Source organism: Euleptes europaea, chromosome 2 (genome assembly GCF_029931775.1).
Source record: "Euleptes europaea isolate rEulEur1 chromosome 2, rEulEur1.hap1, whole genome shotgun sequence".
NCBI lineage: Eukaryota > Metazoa > Chordata > Lepidosauria > Squamata > Sphaerodactylidae > Euleptes > Euleptes europaea.
In genome coordinates, this window is record NC_079313.1 from 101,100,012 (window position 1) to 101,125,362 (window position 25,351).

The window sequence follows — 25,351 nt, forward strand, 5'->3', positions numbered from 1 at the left end:
TGTTAGAATGTATTGCTATTTAATGTTCACAGTCTCTTCCATCAGAAATCCTTCAAAACTGAAAATGCTTCAGAGAGAGTCTCCTTGGGAAGACTTTTCATTCTGTCTCATTCTTGATTTCATATTTGAGCACATGACATTCTTGACCAAAGCCTGTCTGAAAAATACTGTCACTTTCCCCCCCTTTTCATAAGATGACAATGTAATTTTAATTGACACATACCTGTATTTATCTTTACTGTGCCTGTACCTTTCCCTGTCTCTCTCATGTCTCTGCTTTAAAGAGGCTTCCTGTTGGAAGACTTTCTCAGCATTGTTCCACTATGTAAATATTTAGAATGTAATACCTACTAATCTTAAAATTAAATGGATTATCTTCATAAATTTGTCATAGTGTTCAGAGCTGTCATTGAAAAGGATTAACACAGGATTACGTAATACGCGGAAAAGAATTTCAATTCAAGCTTTTTATTAATCATTTTTTAATAGTTTTCTGTCAGAAATAACTCTGGGCTAAAAGACACAAAATTGTTTTTTGTACTTCAGTGAGTAGGTCTAGAAAGAAAATCTCTTCCCTGTTGGAAAAAATACAAGAACTTGGACTATTGATAGTTTTATGGTAACAATGAAAGTGTTAGAATTATTTCATCCTGAAAGCCAGTAGGGGTAAAGTGTTGTTCAAACCTAACAGATCTGATTTGGACTGTCTTTTTAGTTAGCTATTATGGAGAAACCTTGGAGTTGTTGTTGCAAACCACTTTAATTAAAAAAACTCTCTTTGAGGTGAGTGCCCTATTGTATTCAGTCAAGATTTGTTGACCCAAATCTTGGGAGCAGTGTTCAGTTCAGATCGTTTTACTTAAAGGCTGTCCACAAAGATATACCAAAGAAATCTGCCTTTTAAATTAAGGCTTTCAGATCTGCATAAATTCTTGCTTAAATGATTAGGATATAACATACCAACTGGTTTTGCTAGCATTGTCACAAATTGCAATACTGTGGCTAACTCAATTTAGGTCAAATAAATAAAACCCACCTTTCCTTCTCATTTTCTAAAGACAGCATTTATTGATAAGCTGCTGCACCATTTGTTTGAAATTCACCAGATTCACTGTAATTAAGAATTATTCTGGTCGAATTCAGAGGTAACCAGAAAAGTAAGCTACTGATATTCTCAGATAACTCTGTAATTATACTTGGGATATTTGGCCATCCAGAAGGCTGGAATGTAATCAGTTGGACAGCAAGGTGTAAAATGTCAACAGTTTCCAACATGTACTCCAAAACAAAGACATTTACAGTGCAATTCTAATGGTTAAGAAGAGGATAACTCTTAGGATTGTGCTGCTGTTTTGTCAGTCCTAACCTTTTGACATGATGCAGGTCTGGTACCCAAGACCTTGTGTTCTCGTGACAATCATACCATTGCTGTACAGTACAGAGATGGTTGGTTATCTCAGTCAAGGCACAGAAGCATTCTTAAGCAGGTTTCTAACCATCTCACTGTATGTTTTAACAGCCCAGAACACTAAAACAATGCAGATCACGGGGGACAGAAATACATTTCAATTATGGATTCTGTTTTGCTTCTGTTGCTGTTGGCCAGTTTCTTGAAGGCATAGGCTTCTGCAGTGAGCTTCGACCATTGTATGTTAGCTCTTTTAAAGGAATAGCTGTATATTGTCTTCTCTCTAGTGACACCTAGTTTGAGTATGGAGAAAAATACTGTGTTTGAGAATGATGGGGCAATCATACTCACAAAATGGCCTTAATTAGCAATGTATGTAATTTGCAGAATATAATCACATGTTGCACACAAACATCAGACTTTCCAAGTAGTTTAAGTTTACACTTCTGGTTCTTTAGTGAAGGATATAATCAAGGTCACCCTAATGTTAACCAGATGACATAAATATCTGAGAGCAGTGACCTTGTTTATAAACAAAGGCGGCTTGAATATTGTACAGTTTATTTGTAGTGATTCAGCAACAACGTTGACAAGGTCCAGCAATTCTGAGCAGTTGAATTATGGTGCTGTCAGTTATTTCTCTAACTGAGAGACTTGAGTGTCTGCAGCTCAGAAGCTGGCATTGTAATGCTGGTATCCTTTTACGTCACTAATTCTATTTTCTGTTGTTTCCCTCTTATAGCATGAAAGACTTTCCAGGTAAGATTTTCAGCAAACTTTTCTTAAAGCATGCATTTTAATAATGCTATTTGCCATTTTTTGAATGAAAAATGTTTTCTCCTGCTGATGAAGTTAGAACCAGCCCTCCTGTAAAAATTTCAAAAACTATCAATGGTACCATGATCTTGAAGTCCTTTCTCTTTCCCCAAATCAAATTTATATTATCAGTGAGTGGAAAAGGGGGTAAATATTTCATCCAACTGAGGGCAGAATTTCTTTCCCACATCTTTCCTTTCTACCTGCATGGAGAGCAATACTTGTAGGGAAGAATTTATACGTTGCATGTGTTGGGGCATCTTTTCCGTAACGATCCCACATTATTGGGTGTGTGTGTGAAATCTGTCTGGAGAAATGCAGTGTCATGAGACCGAGTGAAGGGGCTTTTTCATAGTGTGTTCTGGCATGACATCTGTCTCCAGGTTGGACGCTGCAAGTTCAACTGCTGGCACCAGTGATAGCTATGGTGATCGGCCCTCAGGCCGCAGCAGTGCCTACACCAGGAGAGAGAATCGCTTGGCCGCCCTCAGCAGCAGAACCGAGGATGACAGTAGCAGGGATTATAAAAAAGTAGGTCATAGAAATGGGCAATGAGGAGTCTTTCTTCCTTACCATCTTTAATAATTTATCAACAGCTTATATATATCTGAGTTTGGTGCATTAATGCACCCATTCTGGGTACCTTCCATGGGTTTGCTTTGAGTGGCTTAAGGTAGGTAACTATCTTCTACTCATTTTCCTACCTGTAGAATTAAATATGTAAGCCTCTTTGAGCCACCATTGATGGTGGGTGGAATGTAAATATGCTGTACTGTAAACCTGAATTTAATGTATGGGTATCTGAAAAACTTCTCAGCTTTGTGCATAACTAGCTCAAAATATCAGATAGAAGTGTTGGTGAAATTAGAAGTTGAAATTAGTGGCAGATAGGGTTCTATCTGTGGGCCAGATGCTAAGCAAAGTAATCTCAAACATTTAAAAATAGTAATAGTTGAAAGGCAAAAGGAATTACCTGTATGGTATGCTGAGTATCGCCCTGACCTGGCTAGCCTGATCTCGTCAGATCTCAGAAGTTAAACAGAGTTGGCCCTGGCTAGTATATGGATGGGTGACCACCAAGGAATACCTGGGTTGTGATGCGGAGGCAGGCAGTGGCAAACTACTCCCAAACGCCTCTTGCTTTGAAATCACTACGGGGTTGCCATAAATCAGATATGACTTGACGACAATAAATAAATAAATGCTGAGTATCACTTCAAATTAGAATCCATCAGGTTGATAAGAACCCCTGATTGTCTCTCATGGAAGCCTTGGGCATAATAGATGGTCTTTGAGTGTATCTAGGATGTACTATTTGGCTTTGCCTTCATCCCATATGGGCTGAAAGGGCATACCCTGGAGTGGTGCAGCACTCCCATAAGTCTGTGTATTGTAGGGAAGATCAGCAATGGTTGATAAGTAAACATTAGAGAAATTTGCCTCTGATATGCTTCTGAAATGCCTCAGCTTCCTCAGAACAGAGTTTGAAAACCACTTTGTCAAAGCACAGGAGATGTAGACGTACGTGTATGGTTGACATTCTGTGCTTTTGATTTGTTTTTAACCTTCTCTCCTTAAAAGAAGACGAATTCCCAGTGATATTGGCAGTTAAAATAGTCTGTTGACCAGCAGTCTGGGTCACAGTGGCAGATTGGAAGAACATAGCCATTATACAACCATTGGTGTTTCAAAAGATGAAGTCAGATACTGAGGGAGATTTGCAATTGTCTTTTTGCCATTCAGCTGTATGAGAGTGCCCTGGCTGAAAATCAAAAGTTGAAGTCAAAACTACAAGATGCCCAGGTGGAGATTGTCGATATCAAATCAAAGTTGGACAAAGTAGCACAGGTGAGAATATGTGAGAATAAAAAGTACTATAATACTGAGAATGCAGGAAAGAAGACTGTGGTTTTGTTTAACCCTTTATAATAAGGAGTTCCTGGCATTTGAGAAGGATTATTGTTGCTTCTCAGACAAAAAAAAAGAAAAGAAAGAAAAGAAAAGAAAAACGGAAGTACTTGGTGCAGTAACAGATGTCACTATTTTTTAACAATTATATATTTTTAAACAATTATAACAATTTTCTTTTTAAATAACTTTAATTACACATAGATGACCTCCCCAAGGTGTGCTTCAGAAGCAGCATTGTAAAGCTGTCGTTTCTTTCCTCCCAACTTCTCCAATGTTACTTACAAATTGCCAATTTCTCTCCATGAGCCCCTAATCTTCACCCTCCACATCCCATTTACCTTGTTGCTTCAGTAGGATGTTGATGAGAGCGCCCCCCCCAAAGCATCTTGGAATCTGTTTCTGCAATGCCCAAGGCAACGAGTTGCACCTTGGGAAGTGTAATCTCTGAAGTGCATCATAATGTAACGTCAAGCAACTTCCCGACTACATTTCCCAGCATGCATCTTGGCTGTAGCAGCAGAAGAAGGGGGAGGGAGAAAGAGCCCACTGGCTGGCTACCAGCTTGCTTTCTGCAGTTGAGCATCCTCAACGTATATGATCTTGGGAGCATTTGAGGAGGTAGTTGGAGTTCATGGGAAAGGCCCAGAAATTACGAACAAGTTTAGAACGCTCAAGGAAAAGATTTCCCCCACAGGAGTTCTTCGCTGTTGCATGTAATTTGTTGTGCCCTTTGCAGTATGCATGTAGGTGTTGGAGCCAGAGAAGAATTCAGGGTAATAATGCTTTTCAACCTGTTGAAGTTTGTATTTCAAGTCCAGGGAATATGAATTTCAGAAGTAATTATAGTGTCTGTATAGTTTTTTAAAAAAACTGTTTTTCATTTCAATAGCAGAAGCAAGAAAAAACCTCTGACCGTTCAAGCATGCTTGAAATGGAAAAGCGGGTATGTATTTCTGCTTTCCAGTATCTGTTTCCTTATTTAGCTTGACTGTGGAGTGCATTTTGGAAAGGAAATGCTATTTCAGAAAGCGGATTCAGTTCCTGCTCTGAGAATTCTTAGGTAACACTCAACTCCTGAGCAGTTTTACTTCTCAGACTTGTCTATCAGCATATTTGCTCACTGTAAACCGTTCCATTTCTACTGCATAATAAAATGCTGCTATTTAATAAATTCCCAGTTCATGCCCGCCTAGGAACTTAAGTCATCTGTTGAGGACCTTTTCTCTGGTGGATTCCAGCCTGATTATTTTCCTGGTTGCTGATCTTTATTTTTAAGATGTCCAGTTAAAAGAATTATATTCAACCAGGTATTTGTTTAAAGGGTTGTATTTTTGCAGGACTAAAGGCAGCATGCACATGCTCTATATAATGGGACTCAGAAATTACCGTCCCAGTAAAGTAGTTGATGCCTAATCTATCTACATATTGATCATATTTTTATCAAGCCTGTCCTTGAAGAATAGTGATTGACCAAGTTTACCCAGTTAATGACAGTGTAAAGATTTGAAACTGGTCAGTTCTGCAACTGTACCCTCTAACTAGAAAGGTCTCACAGACTTTTATTTTGCTTACTTGATATATAATAGTTTAATGTTTTAAAGTTGCTGTAATGTATATAGTTTTTAATCTGTTATGCACCTAACAATGGATTTATAGCTATTTTAAACAAATTACACAAATAACTGTGAAATTCACCTGGTGGCCCACTCAGGCTATTGGGGTACCCTGTGATTCTTGATATCAATTTATCTAATTCTCAACATAGCCAGATCTGTGGATACTTAAATCCAGAGAATAGAGCCATGAACAGATCTTTCTACTAACCTGAAAAAATGTCCCAGGTTTGCAGAAAAATCTAAAATTATATATATGTGTGTGTATAATTTTTACAGGGTTTTATCCTTCAAGCCTTAGTTTCCGTCAGTAAAAGGGGCTTTTGAGGGAGGACTGATTGGGGCCAGTCCTACCAGCAACCGCCAGACGACTTGATACCACATGACTTGCATGAATCAGCAGAACTGGCTGCTTGCAGCTGTTCAAAAGTCTCTCTCTCGCTCTCTTTCACACACACATATACACAAAAGCCAGTGTGGTGTAGTGGTTAGAGTTTCAAACTAGGATATGGGCGACCCAGGTTCAAAGTACCACTCTGGCATGGAAGCTCAGTGATTGATCTTGGGACAGTTACACATTCTCCGCCTAACTTACATCAAAGGGTAGTTGTGAGGATAAAATGGAGAAGAGGAGAATGATGTCAGCAGCTTTGGGTCCTCTGAGGCGAAAGGGGGGGGGTTATAAATGAAGTAAATAAATAATGAGTATAGCTGATGATGAGAGGCAGATAAAGGGCTGCTTTGTTGATGGGTGGGAAGGAGAGAAGGAGGTGAGGATATAGAGGTTGCCAGGAGAAGGGAAAGAGGAAATAATGTGGGGAAGGGGATACAGGGGCAAATGAGGTGCTCCCTGCAAGTCCTTGCAGATTCTGCATCAGTGGCCAGCCCTGTGCAACTGGCCATAATTTTCCTGAAGAGGGGCTTCCAGGGGGAGGGAAAGAAGGAAAGCAAAAGATAGGGGCATATAAAGGTAGGTTGGCTGGGGGCGGGGGGAGAAGGAAGCAGGAAAAGGGCAGGGGCTATGGGGGCTTTCAGGGAAGAGACAGGAAATAGTGGGGGAGGGAAAATTTGATGCCCTTCCCAAGTCCTTGTGGGTCCTCCACTTATATGGCTGTTTCCCAGATATCATCACACAAGATCATGGTTGTGAAAATATTGTTCCTAAACAGGAAAAACGAGCCCTTGAGCGGAAACTTTCTGAAATGGAAGAGGAAATGAAGGTATGAAAAATTCTGTGCTAGTATTCTTTTCTGTACTGAGTAGTGTCATTACACAAGAATCTTGAAGGGGGCAAAGTGTCACATCTCATAAAAACCTTATTGTTGAATGAATATTTTAACATCATACTGCCCTCTGTTGGTTATCCTCTGTATTCCTTTTTAGCTGAAAGCATATTCCAAGCCTTAGTTTCGAGCTTTTTGTTTTGCAGTATTTATATACAAGTTATTATAATTGTTATCCAAGCCTATCTTATGCTTAAAAGAAGCTGCAGTTGCCTTCTGGCATCATTTAGCTGAGCGATGGCTACCCTTCCAAATGTCGTCATGGTGTGATAAAATGTTCTCCAGTGCTTCACTTGTAAGGAGAAATGTTTTCCATTCGCAGGAGACATATTCTGAGCTTTAATATTGCGTCTCCTTTGGATTTTGCATGTAACGGCTTGGATTTGCCTGACTGTGTGTGCTCCTTACTGCTAAATGGTGACACATTTGTTACAGAGCCTGACTACTTTTGAAGGAATCCATTTGGGCTGCAAAGTAAACCGTAACAATCCGTAGCTAACCATGTGCAGAACTGTGTGGCCCCCTGAGAATGCAGTAGTTGTCTGTCCCTGCCTTAGTGAATGAACTTTAGCTTACAGGTAGCCTTGTACAGGTAAACACTAATGCTGAGCTTAATGTTTGACCTTGGAATTTTTTTCATGTGGGGGGGGTGTCTCCTGAATTTTTCACCAGGGCTACCTCTTTCGTGCCTGTTAACCATCCTGGCTTGCTATTGAATTGTCATTATTTCCACCTCCCTTTTTTAAATCATTGTCCCTTTCATTCAAGCAAAAAAACAAAAACCCTGTCATGTAGCCAGTAAAATTTGGCAGGCAGCCAGTGTCTCACTGAAGGCAAATGAAGCTAACACAAAGTAAGAGCTTGTGTTAGCTTTGTTTGCCAGTGCAAATCCTAACACAAACTCTTACACATGCACGCCTGAAACTGCCGTCTACTGAATCAGACCCTTGGTCCATCAAAGTCAGTATTGTCAATGCAGACTGGCAGCGGCTCTCCAGGGTCTCAGGTAGAGGTCTTTCACCTCACCTACTTGCCTAGTCCCTTTAATAGGAGATCATAGAATCATAGAGTTGGAAGGGACCACCAGGGTCATCAAGTCCAACCCCCTGCACAATGCAGGAAATTCACAACTACCTCCCCCCCACACCCTACTGACCAAAAGATGCCCAAGATGCCCTCCCTCTCATCATCTGCCTAAGGTCATAGAATCAGCATTGCTGACAGATGGCCATCTAACCTCTTCTTAAAAACCTCCAGGGAAGGAGAGCTTACCACCTCCTGAGGAAGCCTGTTCCACTGAGGAACTGCTCTGTTAGAAAATTCTTCCTAATGTCTAGACCAGTGGTCGGCAAACCGTGGCTCCAGAGCCGCATGCAGCTCTTTGGCCCCTTGAGTGCAGCTCCCCGCCTCACCCCCCCCCGGCCGTCGGCTGAGCGGCTCCTTCGCATCCCTGCGCCCAACCAGGCAGAGGTGCCACGCTCCCGCCGGGGTCCAGCTCACCCCAGGCGGGAGGAGCCAGCAGGTGAGCGGGAGGTGGTGCCCCGTCCCCCCGTCCTCCCCTCCTCTCTCTCTCCCGTGGGGAGGGATCAGAGGCGGTGGGGAGAGGCGGTGGCCGGCCGCCCAGGCTGCTGCTGCAAGTGGGGGGGAGAGGCAGGCTCTGCCTCAGTCTGGGCCGGAGTGGGCTGCGCGCCCCGTGCACTCCCGCTACCGCCGCTGCCTCGCCCAGCCGGCCCAGGAAGGAGCCAGCAGGCGAGCGGGAGGTGGCACCCCCTCCCCCAGCCTTCCCTCCTCTCTCTCTCTCTCTCCGGTGGGGAGGGATCAGAGGCGGCGAGGAGAGGCGGCGGCCGGCCGCCCAGGCGGGGGAGAGAGGCAGGCTCCGCCTCACGCTGGGCAGGAGCGAGCTGCGCGCCCCGTGCGCTCCCGCTGCCACCGCAGCCTCGCCCAGCCGGCCCGGGAAGGAGGGGAGGGCGGCGGCAGTGGGGCGCAGGGGGGGAATCCCTCCCGGACTGCAGAGCAGGCCACCCATTGCGTGGGGTTGGGGGGAGATAGCGGCGGCGACGGGGCGTGATTTGCACGAGATCACTCTGGAGGCATAGAGTCGGTGGCTGCTGTGTTGGGGCTGAATGGGAGATACAGCATTTGTTGAGGGCAGGCAGACACTGGGGCTCCTTCCACCCCACTCCCATTGCTAACCTAGTAAAAAATCTCAGTTGCAGGAGTTGGGCGACCCTAATGGTGTTATTTATGTTGATGGGACTTAATAAAAGCGAGCTGAAGGCTCCATAAATAACTGCAGGGTGGGGGAAATGATGGGGAAAGCAAGCTGATTTCCTGCCCCCTCTTTCTTCTCCCTTTATTTGTTTAGGTGGCTCTCAAAAGAAATCTCAATCGTTGTACTGTTGATATTTGGCTCTGTTGACTAATGAGTTTGCCGACCACTGGTCTAGACGGAAACTCTTTTGATTTAATGTCAACCCGTTGGTTCTGGTCCGGCCTTCTTGGGCAACAGGAAACAACTCAGCACCATCTTCTATATGACAGCCCCTCAAATACTTGAACATACTTGAACATGGTTATCATATCCCCTCTCAGTCTTCTCTTCAGGCTAAACATACCCAGCTCCTTCAGCCTTTCCTCATAGGACTTGGTGTCCAGACCCCTCATCTTCTTTGTTGCCCTCCTGGGCTGGGGATGCTGGGGACTGAACCTGGGACCTTCTGCATTCCAAGCAGGTGCCCTACCACAGAGCCACAGCCCCTCCCAACTTTGTGTTAGCTTCATTTGTCCTCAGTGACATGGGCCATCTGCCAAATCTTACTGCCTGTGTAACAGTTGCACTTTTTGTGTGAATAAAGAGGAAATTTTTAAAAGGAAAAAATGACCGTGATTCACCAGGTGCTCCAGGCCTGTGATTCAGCTTGTTTTAGAGGCCCTCTGCAACTCCACAGAAGTGGTATCTGATGAAGGGAGCTTTGACACTTGAAAGCTTGTAACCCAAAAAATTTATTGGTCTCTGAGGTGCTACTGGGTTCAAATCTAGAACTTCCCAACAGGTACTGGGGACAGGAAGAGGTTGTTCTTTCAGTGAGGTGAAGTGATGCTGGAGAGTGTGGCTACCCAAAAAAAGGGGAGGCATTCAAACATTTTTTGACTTCTTTGGAACTTTCCTTAAATGAATGCCAAAAGAGGGGTACATTTTCCAGTGGTTCTGGGGAGAGCAATCTTGGCAGTCAGGAAGACTCCTCTTGGTAGCAGGCAAAGTCTTCATACAAAAGGCACCAATGGGAGAGACTTCCCAGTCCAAGCTTGGACCTTGGAAAAACATCAATCCCCCTCCCCATCCATGCCATGAATCAAATAGGAACACTAACTTCAGCTGTAGATATAACTGTCGAAGAGAGAAGAGCATGAAGAAGACAAGAAAGAGAGATATCCGCTGATTTTTGAACTTTCAAAGCTGGCTACACAAGCGTGCTGGTGCTCCCAGAAAGCCATACCCCTGATTCTGCTTTTTCAGAGGCCAAATCTACTTAAACCAACTCAGGCAATTTCCCCCGCTGTCAAGGATTCCAGGGTGCATCATAAGCACAACCTTTTCTATTCATATTATAAGGGTTTTTTTAATTTTGCAAAACATCTCCCTCCAGTATTGTTGAGCCCTAGTAAATGCAGCAGTTTGCTTCTTGACTCCCAACCATAGAAATAAGGTGCAGTGTACATACAAGTCCTTGCCCAAGTGTCAGGATCAGGCGTCTGTCCCTAGCATCTCACAAGCAAACTCATCCAGGCAGGTAGCTCTGAAGCAGTAATACTTTATTAGGAGCAATAAGACAGATTAAAGGACTGACTGCCTTCAGGCAGGTAAGGCTAGTAATGGTGAACACAGGCAGGTTACATGCTTAAGACACTACGGACTGAAAAGGTAAACATTGCTAGGCAACCCCGAGATAAGCGGTTCCCAGGAAGACAGACTAAACATTACCACTTGACGTGTAGCCAGAACCTGGCCTAACTCATGCCAAGAGCCTTTACTCCAGCTAAAAGGCAAAGGCCTGACACCAAGGGCCCAACTCTGTAAGTTCGAGCACAGCTCTCCACTCAACATCTTTTGAGGGCATTTAGTATTATCCAGTTCTTTCTCTTGGTGGTTTGGGTACATTTGTGAAGAAACATGACTAATTTTACAACTAATTTAAACAAAATAATTTTACCCCTGTAGATTGTAACATAAATGGTAATATGATGATTTTATATGCGTGTGTATCCCTACATATGATCATCCTGGAATACTGCAATCAAGATTCCTCAGGTTGTGTGAATGTAGCATTTATTTACATACACATAAGACATGCACATGATTAATGCATATTAGTTGTGGGAATCATGCAATCTGAGTGTAACTAAAGTCTGCTTAGTAAATTGTAAATAAATAAACTAACAATCCGGCAGCAGTGCCTCAGGCATTGTGTGAGCTAATGTGTGTGTTAAGTGCCGTCAAGTCGCTTCCGACTCATGGTGACCCTATGAATCAATGTCCTCCAAAACGTCCTATCTTTAAAAGCCTTGCTCAGGTCTTGCAAACTGAGGGCCGAGGCTTCCTTTATAGAGTCAATCCATCTCTTGTTGGGTCTTCCTCTTTTCCTGCTGCCTTCAACTTTTCCTAGCGTGATTGTCTTTTCCAGTGACTCTTGTCTTGGGCTAATATTTGGGGCAAAAATTCATTTCTCCCAAGCAACTGATGAACAACTGCTTGGATCCAACTCATCAACACAGGACCAGTTCTTGGATGAGGTCTTTGCTGCCTCACCTTCCCATAGCAGTCCTCTGAGGGTTGCAACTTGGGTCAAGGGAGCCTCGGGAACATCATGAGGTACATGGGTTGGCTGGAGGGAGGAGGAGGAGGAATTGTCAGGAATCCACCCCTCACATACTCCTGCATGAGCAGAGCAAGAGAGAATCTCCCCATTCTAGAGACCCTGTGCCATTCAGGATGGTTCTTCTGCAGACCTCACACAGTTACAGCAACCTCTTGCCTTACAGCATTATTCATGCCAGCATTAAGCTGAATTAGCTTTGATGCATGGGTTCTCTTTTTCTCTGAATTGCAAGGCAGGCCAAAGTTTACAGCTCTCATTTGTATAAGGAAGTAAAATGGCGTGAGGCTTTTTTGTGTGGCATCTTTGAGGAAATCGTTTTATAACTCTATTTCTCCCAAAATAACATCTTGTGATACCTTAAAGATAGGTCAATGTATTGTTGAACAAGCTTTTGAAAATCAATGCCCCTGTGCAAGCAGTGCACAAAGTAGGCTGTGGCTCATGAATATTTGCTTTGTTAATATTTAAGGTGCCATTAATAAGACACTTACATTTCCGTTTTCTGCAGAGTTGCTCTTGACTAAACCAGCTGATTTCAGTGTGCTTAGGCTGGTGTAACTCTACATGGGATTGCACTGTTAGGCATTTTGGGTGCAGCAGACTAATACTCCCTGGAATTTTATATTTCTCCCAGTTCAGTTCTTCTTAACTGCAGGATATTGCTTGAAGATGACCTGGGTCTTTGTGTGTGTGCATTGATAGAACAGGGAGATGAATTTATGTAGGTTAATAAAGATCACCTCATATCCATAAAACATCCAAGGCATTGTAAGAGGTAGAGACCATCAATATACAAATATACATAATAAAAATCTGATAAAAGCTGCAGCAGTAAATAATGTTACAACGATAGCAAATGGTGGATGAAGTTCTAAATAGCTGTTTCATCAGCAAATGTATAAATGTCCCAATCAAAGGTGTGTAATTGGATTTAACAACAGTAAAAGCCAACAGTTGAGACGAAGAAAGAGTCGTTCTCACAAAACTACTCCACAAGGGTCTGTCAAGCTTGTAGTTTCTTCTAAACCTCATTTAGGCCTTCTGTCATTTGAGACGTAGAGCAAAGCTTTCTGAGTGGTTAAAGCATTGATTGTCCCCCTTTGACTTTGCGTTTTTCTTTCTTAGCTGTTTTGGAGAACTGCTGTCTTCCTGCTGTCATATGTGCTGCCATTGAAAACATTACACTGACTTTGCTGTGCATAGTTAATTACATGATAGGCAAATGTTTCTGTTACCAAGGTGCATTTCCCCCCCTATTTGCCATTCCTTGTGAGTTTATTTCCCTTTTGTATTGAGAACCAAGCAGGATTTGGCTTCATTGCTTTGAACAAGAAGAAATGTCTGTGCTAGAAGAACAGGAGCTGCTGAATCTCTGAAACAGAGGCAGTGATGAAAGCCATTTCCTGCCTCACTGGAGATGGTTACAATTTTCTGTTGCCCTGTAAAGGAGCTTCAGATGTTTTTTACGGAGTGTGATAATTCTTTGAAGTCAAGTCCTATTTGGGTTTCACTTTATCTCTTTAAAAGATACCTTTCAAAAGCTGAGGTTAGAATTCATTGTATACCCTGATGTCTGGTCCTTAGTTGAAAAGGGTAGAGACTGACATGTTGAACACTCCCACCCCAGCACTAGTTTGAGCCCAAGATGCATTATAACCACTTTCAAGGTCATGCTAAAATGTATTAACGAGAATTTATGAGGGGCCTAAAAGAATTCAAATGGGAATGCCGAACTAGGCTTCATCCTGCCTCGTTTGTGACCTAAGAGCACAAATGCAAAATCTTCTGCCTAGTTGCTACAAAGTAGGATCAAGTATGTGTGACTAGCCAAAATTATTGCATCGTTACAGCGAGAGAAGAATAATGCATTGTAACATTTCTTAATATTGTAGTGTTATACCATAGTAGAGAACATTTCGCCCCAAGTGCTTGACTGCTGAAGCCTACATGTATGGAAAATATTTCTGCGGCCCTATTTTTAAGGCAATACTAATTTGTATAATCTCATTATAGTCTCCCCATTGGTTTCCAATTTGAAGCAGCTGTTAAAATAAGCGCAGTATCTTTTATGGGCCTGTCAACTTTGTGTTTGTGACAGTCATAATACAGGCCATTCTCAGCATGTCTGATTCTCTGGACTGACATCCATTTCATGCATCACATGCCTTATCTGCCCATAGCTTCTTTTTATAGCCAAAGTCACCTTGTGCTAATAAAGCAAATACTGTTTGCTTTGCTGTGCTGTTGTTGCACTTTGGCTTCTTAACTTGTCCAGAAACTTCCCTTTGAATATACATTCTTGCCCTGCTGTGTGTGAACTTTTTTCCTTGCTGTCAGCAGCTAACTTGGAAGAAGACATGGAAGGCTGAGCCTGATATTTAACACAGGCAGTTCTGCTAAGCTCTCAGGATTGCTTGATTGCTGTACTTTTCAGCTTAATAGAGACAAACAGCCATATAAGCTTAATCAGCTGGAATGTTTAGCTATTAAGCCTTTTAAAGTATTGACATGTGGGATGTTATCAGATTATACTGTACTGTTTTCTGAAACACGTGATGATGCATTCAGCTTCTTGTTTGGGTCCATTGTTATGCATCATAACTTCCTGGAGCATCTGAACAACTAAATTAATGCAACCTAAGTCAACCATGCAGGAGCCCTGTTGCACAGAGTGGTAAACTGCAGTACTGCAGTCTAAGTTCTGCTCACAACCTGAGTTCCATCCCAATGAAAGTCGGTTTCAGGTAGCCGGCTCACGGTTGACTCAGCCTTCCATCCTTCTGATGTCGGTAAAATGAGTACCCAGCTTGCTGGAGGTGAAGTGTAGACGATGGGGAAGGCAGTGGCAAACCACCCGTAAACATAGCCTTCCTGGTAAATGTCAGGATGTGATGTCACCCCATAGGTCAGTAATGATCCAGTGCTTGCACAGGGTGCTTGCACCTTTACTTTTTTTTAAAGTCAAGCATACCAGCTTTTAGGGGTGCTCTTCAGTCAGGGAGTTAGGAGATGGAATATGGGTACTGGCATGTTGCCTCTATCTTGCAAAGTGTTGGCAAATAGGATAGCAAGTTTTACACTCGGTACTTTCTGCAATTTTACTGGTTGCATTTATAGGACTGGAGCAGCCACCTTTTTCACTCAAACTCATCTAGTTCCCCTGCTTCCTACAGTCTGTGTCCTACATGGCTTTTGTCCACGCAATCCCATGATCCAATCTTTTTGGTGGTCAAAAGGGACCCCATTCTTTTTCACCTGCAGAAATCTTGATTGGGTACAACCCATAACTCTACAGAGAATTTTCACAAACAGAAGGGATTTCCATCCAAGTTCCATCTGCTTCTTTTAATCCTTCCTTCTGAAATGCCCCCTCCAAATGTTGCTCCTGAGATAAGGGAGACCCCTAAGAACATCATGGGTGTTGGAGGTCGGGAGTAGGGGAACTGTGCAAATCACCCCCCTCCTGTCTGTGTAAATCTGCCATGAGATCCAAACCATTACATCTTGTCCATTGAGGTGTCCTTGGTGCCTTGCCAAAAGCAGCTCATCTACTACAGTTTTCTAGAAGAGTTGATGTTCAGCTGTGTATTAGTTCGTATGACCTGCAAGACCTGCCTGTGCCTTTGATTCCAGCTTCTGTTACTATATCAAAAGATATATGTTAAAGTTTCTCCTTTCAAAAGCTGGTGTCTTTTGTTGTCTAACTCTTTTTTGTTTGTTTTATAACTCAGTTACTCAACAAATGCATATAACATTACATTAACAAATCTAGGGAAAACAAAAAGGCAAATGCAAAAAATTAAGAAATGGCATTTAATTATTGTTATGCATTTTGTTTTACAGTTCTAACACGATGTTTTTGCAGCTTTATCAACCCAAAATGCATTTTTTAAATTAAATCAGATATTTATGTAAGCTTCTAGTTCTAAATGGAGGATGAAGGAGTTGTAAGATGTTGACTGGCAAAAAATACAAATGAATTCCAGGTGGCAGAAAGAGTGCCCACACTCACAATTTATTGCTATTCTAATTTGATGAGTTAATTTCCAGCAAGGCTTCATTCTGCATACACGCATACTACATATCAATTGTAATTTTTGTTGTGGATTTCCAGTGTTGACACTCAGTTTGTCTAACTCTTTTTAAAGAAAGTAAAATTAATCAGCCTATTTTTACTGTGGTTTAAGCTACAAATTGTCATTTTTATTATTTGGCGTTAATGTAGGATTTTGTTCTCTAATAGAGAGAATGGACCCACCTGTAAACTAAAGTCAGAGAGCCCCAGTGACATGCCCGAAATTAGCTGGAATCAATTAGAACAAGTCATGCTGACCATTTTCAAACATAGAACATTGTAGAATAATTTAGAACATTGTTAAACTGTACAAGTTAATTTGCCTTTGCTGCTGCAAGTACTAGTGCACAATGTAAAGAGAAGGATGGTGGAGTTAGTGATCTCATTACTTTTAAAGCAATCAGTTTCTCCTTATGCAATACGCCTTGTGTAAAATACAAAAAGTGCTTTGGCCAGAACTTGGGTCAAATGAAGAGATTTATAATCTATGTGTGCCCTATAGATGCTTTTCAAACCAATATCAGTATCTGTCAGTAACTTTTAGATTAAAAACACGGGCCTTGAATTTAGCCTCTAGACCTTGGGTGGGGAACCTTTTTTCCACCAAGGGCCATTTGGATATTTATAACATCATTCGCGAGCCATAAAAAATTATCAACTTAAAAATTAGCCGACCAAGCCCCAAGCAGGCAGCTGCCCCAGATGACCCCGCCCCCCGGCACAGGCAAGCAGGCAGGCATCCAACCGGTGACGCACTCACCCACCTGGTGGCACAGGATGGTCTGTTGCACCAGCTGGGCATAGCTGTCCAGCCGCACCCCAGAGTTGCTCCTGCTCCGCATGGTCTGGGCTGGATTCTACAGCTGGCTCCTGCTACCTCCGCCTGCAGGGATGAAATGAGAACACACTGGCTAAGAACTCACCAACCCCACCCATTCTGGCCCTGCCCCCTTTAACCCCTCCATTGTCGCCACTTCCGCCCCCCAGCCCTCTTGTAGTACAGAGGAATGCATTTCTCCACGGCCCGGGTAGGAAAGGGTTAACACAGTTTCTTGGGCAGTCCTAGCAGCTCCATAGCTAATGACTCTTCTGCAAGGGGAAAAAAGTTTCCTTTTCTCGACAAAACAAACTCACATCCGCCTTGAATAGAGGCTATTCCTGTCCGCGGGAGGGGGCGGATCGCCAGTCTTAGGTCCATCGGAGCTAAAGATCTGGCAGGACCCATGAAGGGCCAGACCAAATGATTTTGCGGGCCTTAAACAGCCCCCAGGCCTGACATTCCCCACCCCTGCTCTAGACTGATATAATAAACCAAAATAGGTGTTGATTGATTCCCATTTTATTCTGTGTGGCCAAATGGTGATATTATTAGGATCATGGATTTTGTTCCATGATTTTCATGCTCACACATAAAAATGTATGACTGTAGATTTTGTCAAATTGCTGGTTGATGTATACATACACACTATGTGGAAATGAACTTGGTTTATTATATTAACAATTGTTCTTGGTGTGTATGTGTATTAGTGACCACTGAAGAAAGTCCATTAGGCTGAAACACATTTGGCCTTGTTTATTGTGATTGTGGTCTTATTGTATGCCATCAGTGGATATTCATTTGTATTATTTAATGTTCACTGAGAACTACTTAGTCCGGTGGTTTCAGTCTAGAGGCTTAATTCAAGGCCTATGTTTTTAATTTGTATTTTAAGTGTACTGTACAATACATTGATTTATTTTGTTTAATTTATTTTTAAAATTCTGCTCACCCTTGGTGGTACCTTATTCAGTATTTGGATTTGGTTTGTATTCCCCTTTTGGTGTGTGGGGGGGTATTCTGTCAGTAACTTGCCAAGCAAATTAATGTACTGTACCCATGATTGCCTAGTACAGTAAAACTTTTAGTGCATTCCCTTAGAAAACATTCACCTCACCTTACTGAATGTGAAATGCAGATAAATATAAGCCCCAGGAGAAATAGAATCTGAGATTCCTTTTCAGTACTTTTACTGCTTCAGTATGTTGTCTAGCTTCTTGTGTGCCTTCACTGCTCTCCAACTCTCATTGCTGCTCTTTTTCCCCCTCTGCTTGTCAGCTGAATTCACGTTTCTGCGTTGTTTTATATTCTTTGTGTTTTGTCTCTGTCTATCTTGCCCATGTCTCACTTTGCAGAACCTTCACCAGCTCAAACAGATTCACACTTTGAGGCAGATGAATGAGCAACTGCTGGCTGAAAACAGGGCTCTGACCCGGGTTGTAGCCCGGCTCTCGCAGTCCACTGAACCCCCTGAGTCGGAAGAGCTATAGCATCTCCCCCTCCAGTTGATCTCCTTCCTTCCACTCTTCCAGGCAGGTCTTTGCTGTTATTGTCTGTCCAAACTCTCTGTCACCCTTTCTAATATCTTTCTTAGTTTGTCTGAGATACGTAACGCTTGGGTAGCAGCGGGCAATATTCAAATATTGTGAATTATAAATTCTGTCTCTAATATCTACAGTCTTTATAGCAGAGCCTATGCAGATAGCAGTTATTTGCCTTCAGGTATGTGTTTTGCCCATCTAATTTCTGCCACAGAGAATGCTGTTCAGCTTGTTGATGACTTATTTGGGCTGTACTTTCCCTTAGAGGGTCAGCCTTCAATAAGGGATGAATGAACAATCTAGATAGCACAGACATACAGAAATCCAGTTGTCTGCATTGTTGATTAAGTGAGGAATCCTGCCTTTATGATGGTAAATCCAGTAGCACATCATGAATCCTTCTAAAAATATATGCAAGTGACCCCATTTGACATATGGATCAGTGTTAAGGATGGCTAATTACTGAATGGTTTTATGGCATGATGTATCTGCTAAATGATTCAGTACAGCTGCATTAAAAACAACTATTATGTCATCACTGAATCAATTAAGGAGAGAGCTTTAGCTCTTTTTTATGAATTGCTAAAGTGTTTGATGTTTATTCCTAATTGTGAAGACATGGTTAGACATCGTGACTAAGCAGAAACTGCAAAACCATAGTCCAAGTCATTGTTTGTGTGGGAGCGCAATATCTTAGTGTTATTCATAGAAGCAAGGTAAACTATAATGGGTAACCAGGAAGAGATGGCTTTCACCCATAAGTATTAAATAGTTCAATAATGAAATGTCCCTAATGCATTTTTATTTTATTCAGTTTGTACCCTGCCCTTTCCCAACCCAAGTTATACAACCTCTTTAACATTAGCCTTGAAGAGGTCTCAAGTTGGCTTGTAAATTTTATAAATAAATAAACAAACCTTTATATTAGAGAACTAAACCGTAACTAAAATACTGTTCAAGCTCTGGGTCAGTTCCTAGTACATTTAATTGAACCATTAAGCAAACACAGGTGGGGACCTGCAATATTCAAGGGGGGGTCCCTTTTGTCTTCATTCCCTCCCATACCTGAATCCTGGCCTCTGCCACCAGGTCCTGCCAAGACAATGTTCAATTTATGGGGGAATGGGAGGCTTGGATGATATATTGTGAATAGGAACTAGGACTGGGGAAAATGGAAGAGTACCTTTTAATCTGATCTAAATGACAATGCTAACATAAAGAAGTGTAATTAATTATATTAATAGCATATTGTGATTGAAACTTAATTGAGATATAAGAATAATTAAGATCAGATCATATCACGATGGGATAGAATACTTTATTAAGAGGCGGACGGAGGTGATGGGGAAGTCAACGAATTTTCCTTTATTTTTTATTTTTATTAAGTACTTAAATAACTATAACAACATTACTTATGATTTAGTTTTTTATATTACTTTTATTGTTGTTTGTCAACATGGAAAATTTATATTATAAAAACCAATAAAATTTTCAAAAAAAAAAAAAGCAAACACAGGTGGGGACCTGCAATATTCAAGGGGGAGTCCCTTTTGTCTTCATTCCCTCCCATACCTGAATCCTGGCCTCTGCCACCAGGTCCTGCCAAGGCTTCCCCACCACTGTCTAGGACAATGGTGGTGAGCCCTGCGCAGCTCCCAGCTGCTGGGCCCGCCAATGCTTTCCCCCCCCCCCCATCCAGGACAATGACAGTGAGTCCTGCACAGCTCCTACCAGTCCTACCAAAGTTCCCCACCATCACGGACAGCATCAGCAAGCCCTGCACAGCTCCAGGCCTGCGAAGGCTTCCCCCCATCAATGCAGACAAGCCCTGCACAGGTTCCGGCCGCTGCCTCCAGGCCCCACGAGGCTTCCCCCCACTGTCAATGATGAGAGTGAGCCCTGCACAGTTCCCAGCTGCTGGGTCTGCTAAGATTTTCACCCCCTTCCACCAATACCAGTGAGCCCTGCAAAGATCTTGGCTTCTGCCGCTGGGCCCACCGTATCTTCTCCTCCCATCACCAACACCAGCGAGCCCTGAACAGGTCCCAGTCTGCACATGAGCAGACAATGCTTTTGTTTTGAGAGGGATTAAACCCCCCCAATGATTTTTTTTTTTTTTACATTTTCTCCCCAAAGTTTGCAGAAGTATCTGTTTTCTTTCTGTGTGGCCTCAATCTGCAGATTTAGATATCCACAGATGGGGCCATACTTCCCTATTAGAAAATAAGATATACACATTTTAGGGCACTAGCTCTCTCCCAGGGTAAAAACAATTAGAGACATCTCATCAAAGAAGGAGTTAATCTGGAAGTCTCTAAAGTTGGGGGGCATTTTGTACATAATGAGACATAGATGTAGACTAATTTAAGGAAAAACAAGTTTAAAACAAAAGTGTATCATTAGTTCTTTATACACAGTCAACAAAAGTAATTATAAATTTTATATTTTGTTTTATGTTAATTTATTTTATGGTTTATTTTACAATATCTATATCCTGCTCTTTCAAAAATCAATAATAGAAAATAGAAATACAGTATAAAACTGGCTGTGGTCATCAATACCTAAATTTATTTTTGTTTTAAGTACCATTCCATAAATACACCACCTCAAACAAAGGCCAACTTAAAAAGCCAGGGTTTGCGGGATTTTCTAAAAGCCAACATGGTTGAGAGAATGTATAATTAAGAAACAATTTCGAACAACTAAGAAAGGGGAATAGCAATGGGAAAAGTAGGTACCGGTAATAAAAAGAAAAGTAGATGAGTGTAATCATATTCTTATTTTTGTAATACCAATAATTCTGACATAATTGTTTAGGCATTAACATATTTCATTTAACCAGAAACAGAGAAGGCTTAGACCTATCTGTTGATAAGAAAGGAACAAAATATTTTTCACACACTGAACAATACTTGATTTATAAAATTTGAGATATAATAAACCAGCCTATTTACCCAGCTAGGTTTAATTTTAAGAAAAATTCCAAAGACATTTGGTCCTTAGAAATCTGTAGTAAAGAAAGAGAATTCTGTCATTAAAATGACCTGTTTGGAGATATTTATACCAGGATATATTTTGACTACCTCAATATATTGAGCCTTGGTAAGGATATTCTCAAAAGGTGCAACACTCTTTGTTGTACCAAAGTATGTCAGAATTAATACTGTTTGGTTAAAAATGAAGATGAAGATGATAAAAATCTGTAAAGAGGATGGATTAGGAGTTAATATGATAGCCCATTATACCAGATTTTGAATGTTGCATGTCTAAAGGGAATGCCATTGTAATTATTAAGCAAGTTGACTAGAAAAAAATTAATTCACTAAATGGAATATTTTGTATTTGATGTTTTTATATGATATGACACATTGACTTCTGCTCAGAATGAATGTACAAAGTTCTTATTGTGAAATTATTCATACTAGACTGAGGTTAGGAGCTCCTAAAGAGTCCTATTAAAATGCCTTTATTACATCTAGGTTTATTCCCATGACATAGATTTTAAGTAAGGATTGCTGCTGTTCAAGAATCTTGTATAGGATAGTTGGAAAAGAAAATGGAATCTTAGGAAGGATGACTTTTCATTAATAGCAACTCTGCCAAATCATGAGAATTATAGTTTGTCCTGCTGGAGGAGAAGATACAGGAACTTGAGGCACGCTTGTCCACTCTCCATTTTATAAAGGAAGGTGAAGAGTTCATGGACAGAACACATGAAGCACTGTTTAGGGAGCAACAGGAGGAGGAGAGTAAGGAATCTTAACAAATGGAGGTGCAAGCAATTCAGGAGGAGGGTGCATGGAAGAATGTGACCCACAGGAGTCGGAAACTCAGGAGTCATTCTGATCCTCTGTTGTTCAGCAATCGGTTCCAGGATCTCCCCATAGATACTAATTCTGGACCACTGGAACAAGGGCTGCCCCTCCCCAAGCTTGAAAGAAATTTCTCAGGCTCCTGCGCATGAGAGGACTCGATCTTCCGCTCCCCAATGTAGAAAGAGGCGTGTTCTGGTGATTGGGGATTCTCTACTGAGAGGGGTAGAGTCTAAAGTGTGCCAACCGGACTTGTCTTCTCGAGAGGTCTTCTGTCTACCAGGTGCACACATCCATGATGTGACAGAAAGGATAGGAAGACTCATCAAGCCCACAGATTATTTCCCCTTCTTGCTTATTCATGTGGGAACAAATGATATTGTCCGACACAGCCCAAAACGTATTAAAAGAGACTATGCGGCTCTGGGTAAGATGGTGAAGGACCTGGGGGCGCAAGTTGTTTATTTGTCAGTTCTTCCTGTCGAAGGTCGTGGCTTAGTAAGGGAAAGAACAATACTACAAATTAACTACTGGCTGCATAGTTTCTTTAAATGAAACAAAGTCCTCTGGGCCAGATGAACTGCATCCAAGGGTACTCAAAGAACTTGCAGATGTCATTTCTGAGCCTCTGTCCATTATTTTTTTTAAGTCTTGGAGAGCAGGTGAGGTGCCAGAAGATTGGAGGTGGGCAAATGTTGTCCCCATCTTAAAGAAGGGGAAAAAGGAGGATCTGGGTAATAACCGACCCATCAGCTTGACTTCTATACCAGGAAAAGTGTTTGAAAAAATCTTCAAACAGTCAGTCCTTGAGCATTTAAAAAGGATGGAGCTGTTTACTAAGAGCCAGCACAGGTTTCTCAAGAACAAGTCATGTCATCATACAGAACAATATACCTAAAACGCCTGAGATGATGTTACTTAGTATGATACCAGACTCTATTTTAACTCAGAGATCATTTTTAATTTATGCCACCACTGCTGCAAGACTGATTTATGCAGCTAAATGGAAATCATCGGACATTCCAGTCAAAAGAGATTGGATACAAAAAATGCTGGAACTGGTGGAAATGGCAAAACTTACAGCATTGGTAAATCAAAAAGACAGTGCGCAATTTATGGGTGAATGGGAGGCATGGAGAATCTACTGTGAAAATGAACTTCAAATAGGGGAACTTAAGAGTTATTCATTGATCTAATCCATTTTTTTTTACTATTATTAAGGATGTTCTTATAATTAAAACATAGTCATTATAATAAGGTTGATTTGAAGAAAGACAATAATCATGTATGATCTGAAATAATATGAATATATATTTTATTTGATTTTTGATAAAGAATTACATTTATATATATGCAACAATATCAGGATTAGAATTTTGTACAAAAGAGTACACAACTTTATAATGAGATAGAAGGAGATGAAGGGGAAAGTCTTTATATTTTATTTTAATATATCTGTATTTTCAACAATAATTTATTGCTTTTTATTCGTTTTTGATGACTTTTATCAATTGTTGAATTGTTTGTTTATATATTTTGAAAAAATAATAAAATTATTATTAAAAAAAAACAAGTCATGTCAGACTAATCTTATCTCCTTTTTGACAAAGTTACTACCTTGCTGGATCAGGGGAATGCTGTAGACATAGTTTATCTAGATTTCAGTAAGGCTTTTGATAAGGTTCCACATAGTATTCTAGTTGACAAATTGGGAAAATGTGGTTCAGATCCTACTTCTGTTGGATCTATAACTGGTTGACAGATCGCACCGAAAGAGTGCTTGTTAATGGTTCTTCATCCACTTGGAGAAAAGTGACTAGTGGAGTGCCTCAGGGATCAGTCCTTGGCCCTGTGTTGTTCAATATCTTTATAAATGATTTGGATGAAGAAATAGAGGGGATTCTTATTAAATTTGCACATGATACTAAATTGGGAGGGGTAGCAAATATGGTAGAAGACAGAGCCAGGATACAAGATGATCTTGACAGACTGGAGAATTGGTCTAAAACCAATAAAATGCATTTCAACAAAGATAAATGTAAAGTTCTGCATTTAGGTAGGAAAAATCAAAAGCATAATTATAGAATGGGGAAGACTTGTCTCAGTGTGTGCGAAAAGGATCTTGGGGTCTTAGTAGACCAAACACAGAACATGAGTCAGCAGTATGATGCGGTAGCTAAAAAGGCAAATGTGCTCCTGGGCTGTATCAACAGAAGTATAGTGTCCAGATCACACGAAGTGCTCGTATCGCTTTATTCTGCTCTTGTTGGACCTCAACTAGAGTATTGTGTTCAGTTTTGGGCACCGCAATTTAAAAAAGATGTAGACAATCTGGAACGGGTCCAGAGGAGGGCAACAAAGATGGTCTGGAGACCAAGTCCTATGAGGAAAGGATAAAGGAGCTGGGTATGTTTAGCCTGAAGAGAAGACTGAGAGGGGATATGATAACCATCTTCAAATACTTAAAGGGCTGTCATATAGAGGATGGGGCCGAGTTGTTTTCTGTTGCCCCAGAAGGTCGGACCAGAACCAATGAGTTGAAATTAAATCAAAAGAGTTTCCGTCTAGACATTGGGAAGAATTTTCTAACAGTTAGAGCAGTTCCTCAGTGGAGCAGGCTTCCTCGGGAGGTGGTAAGCGCTCCTTCCCTGGAGGTTTTTAAGAAGAGGCTAGATGGCCATCTGTCAGCAATGCTGATTCTATAACCTTAGGCAGATGATGAGAGGGAGGGCACCTTGGCCATCTTCTGGGCATGGAGTATGGGTCACTGGGGGTGTAGGGAGGGGAGGTAGTTTAGAATTCCCTGCATTGTGCAGGGGGTTGGACTAGATGACCCTGGTGTACCCTTCCAACTCTATGATTCTTCACCGGTGATGTGCCTGTTTGCACAGTGCAAGGGACACAAATGCTGGCATAGGGGTTGCGCTGGCTCCTAAGAGTCTGCTAAATCACTGTTAGTCTGTTAAATCTGCTGAGGGAGAGACAGCCTGGAAGAAGACGCCATTTTTGGTTCCTTGGGCCCTGATTTTTCAAGGAAGTCTTTGAGTTGTTCCCTGAAGATTTAGAGTTTGCAGATTTTGATGATGGCATTTGAAAAGCTGAATGGATTTTTCAGCTTTGATTAACAGATTGTGTGGTGTCCTAGAATGAAGAGATTTACGCCGCCGCCACCAATTTGATGACATTACTGGAACCTCC

General features: G+C 41.6%; 1 protein-coding gene across 6 annotated transcripts in view; it reads left to right on the forward strand.

Moving 5' to 3' along the window:
* PPP1R12B (protein phosphatase 1 regulatory subunit 12B) overlaps nt 1-25,351 on the forward strand; it is a 144,591-nt gene that overhangs the window by 109,144 nt on the left and 10,096 nt on the right. For 3 of the 6 annotated variants that reach the window (XM_056845086.1, XM_056845089.1, XM_056845090.1), the window contains 6 exons: nt 2,151-2,167; nt 2,608-2,755; nt 3,968-4,072; nt 5,025-5,078; nt 6,918-6,968; nt 18,156-18,326. In XM_056845086.1, coding sequence (XP_056701064.1) covers nt 2,151-2,167; nt 2,608-2,755; nt 3,968-4,072; nt 5,025-5,078; nt 6,918-6,968; nt 18,156-18,290 — 510 coding nt within the window. In that variant the 3' untranslated portion in view covers nt 18,291-18,326. Of the gene's footprint in view, nt 1-2,150; nt 2,168-2,607; nt 2,756-3,967; nt 4,073-5,024; nt 5,079-6,917; nt 6,969-18,155; nt 18,327-25,351 lie in introns of those variants that run through there. The other 3 variants (XM_056845088.1, XM_056845093.1, XM_056845087.1) reach the window with 2 other exon arrangements.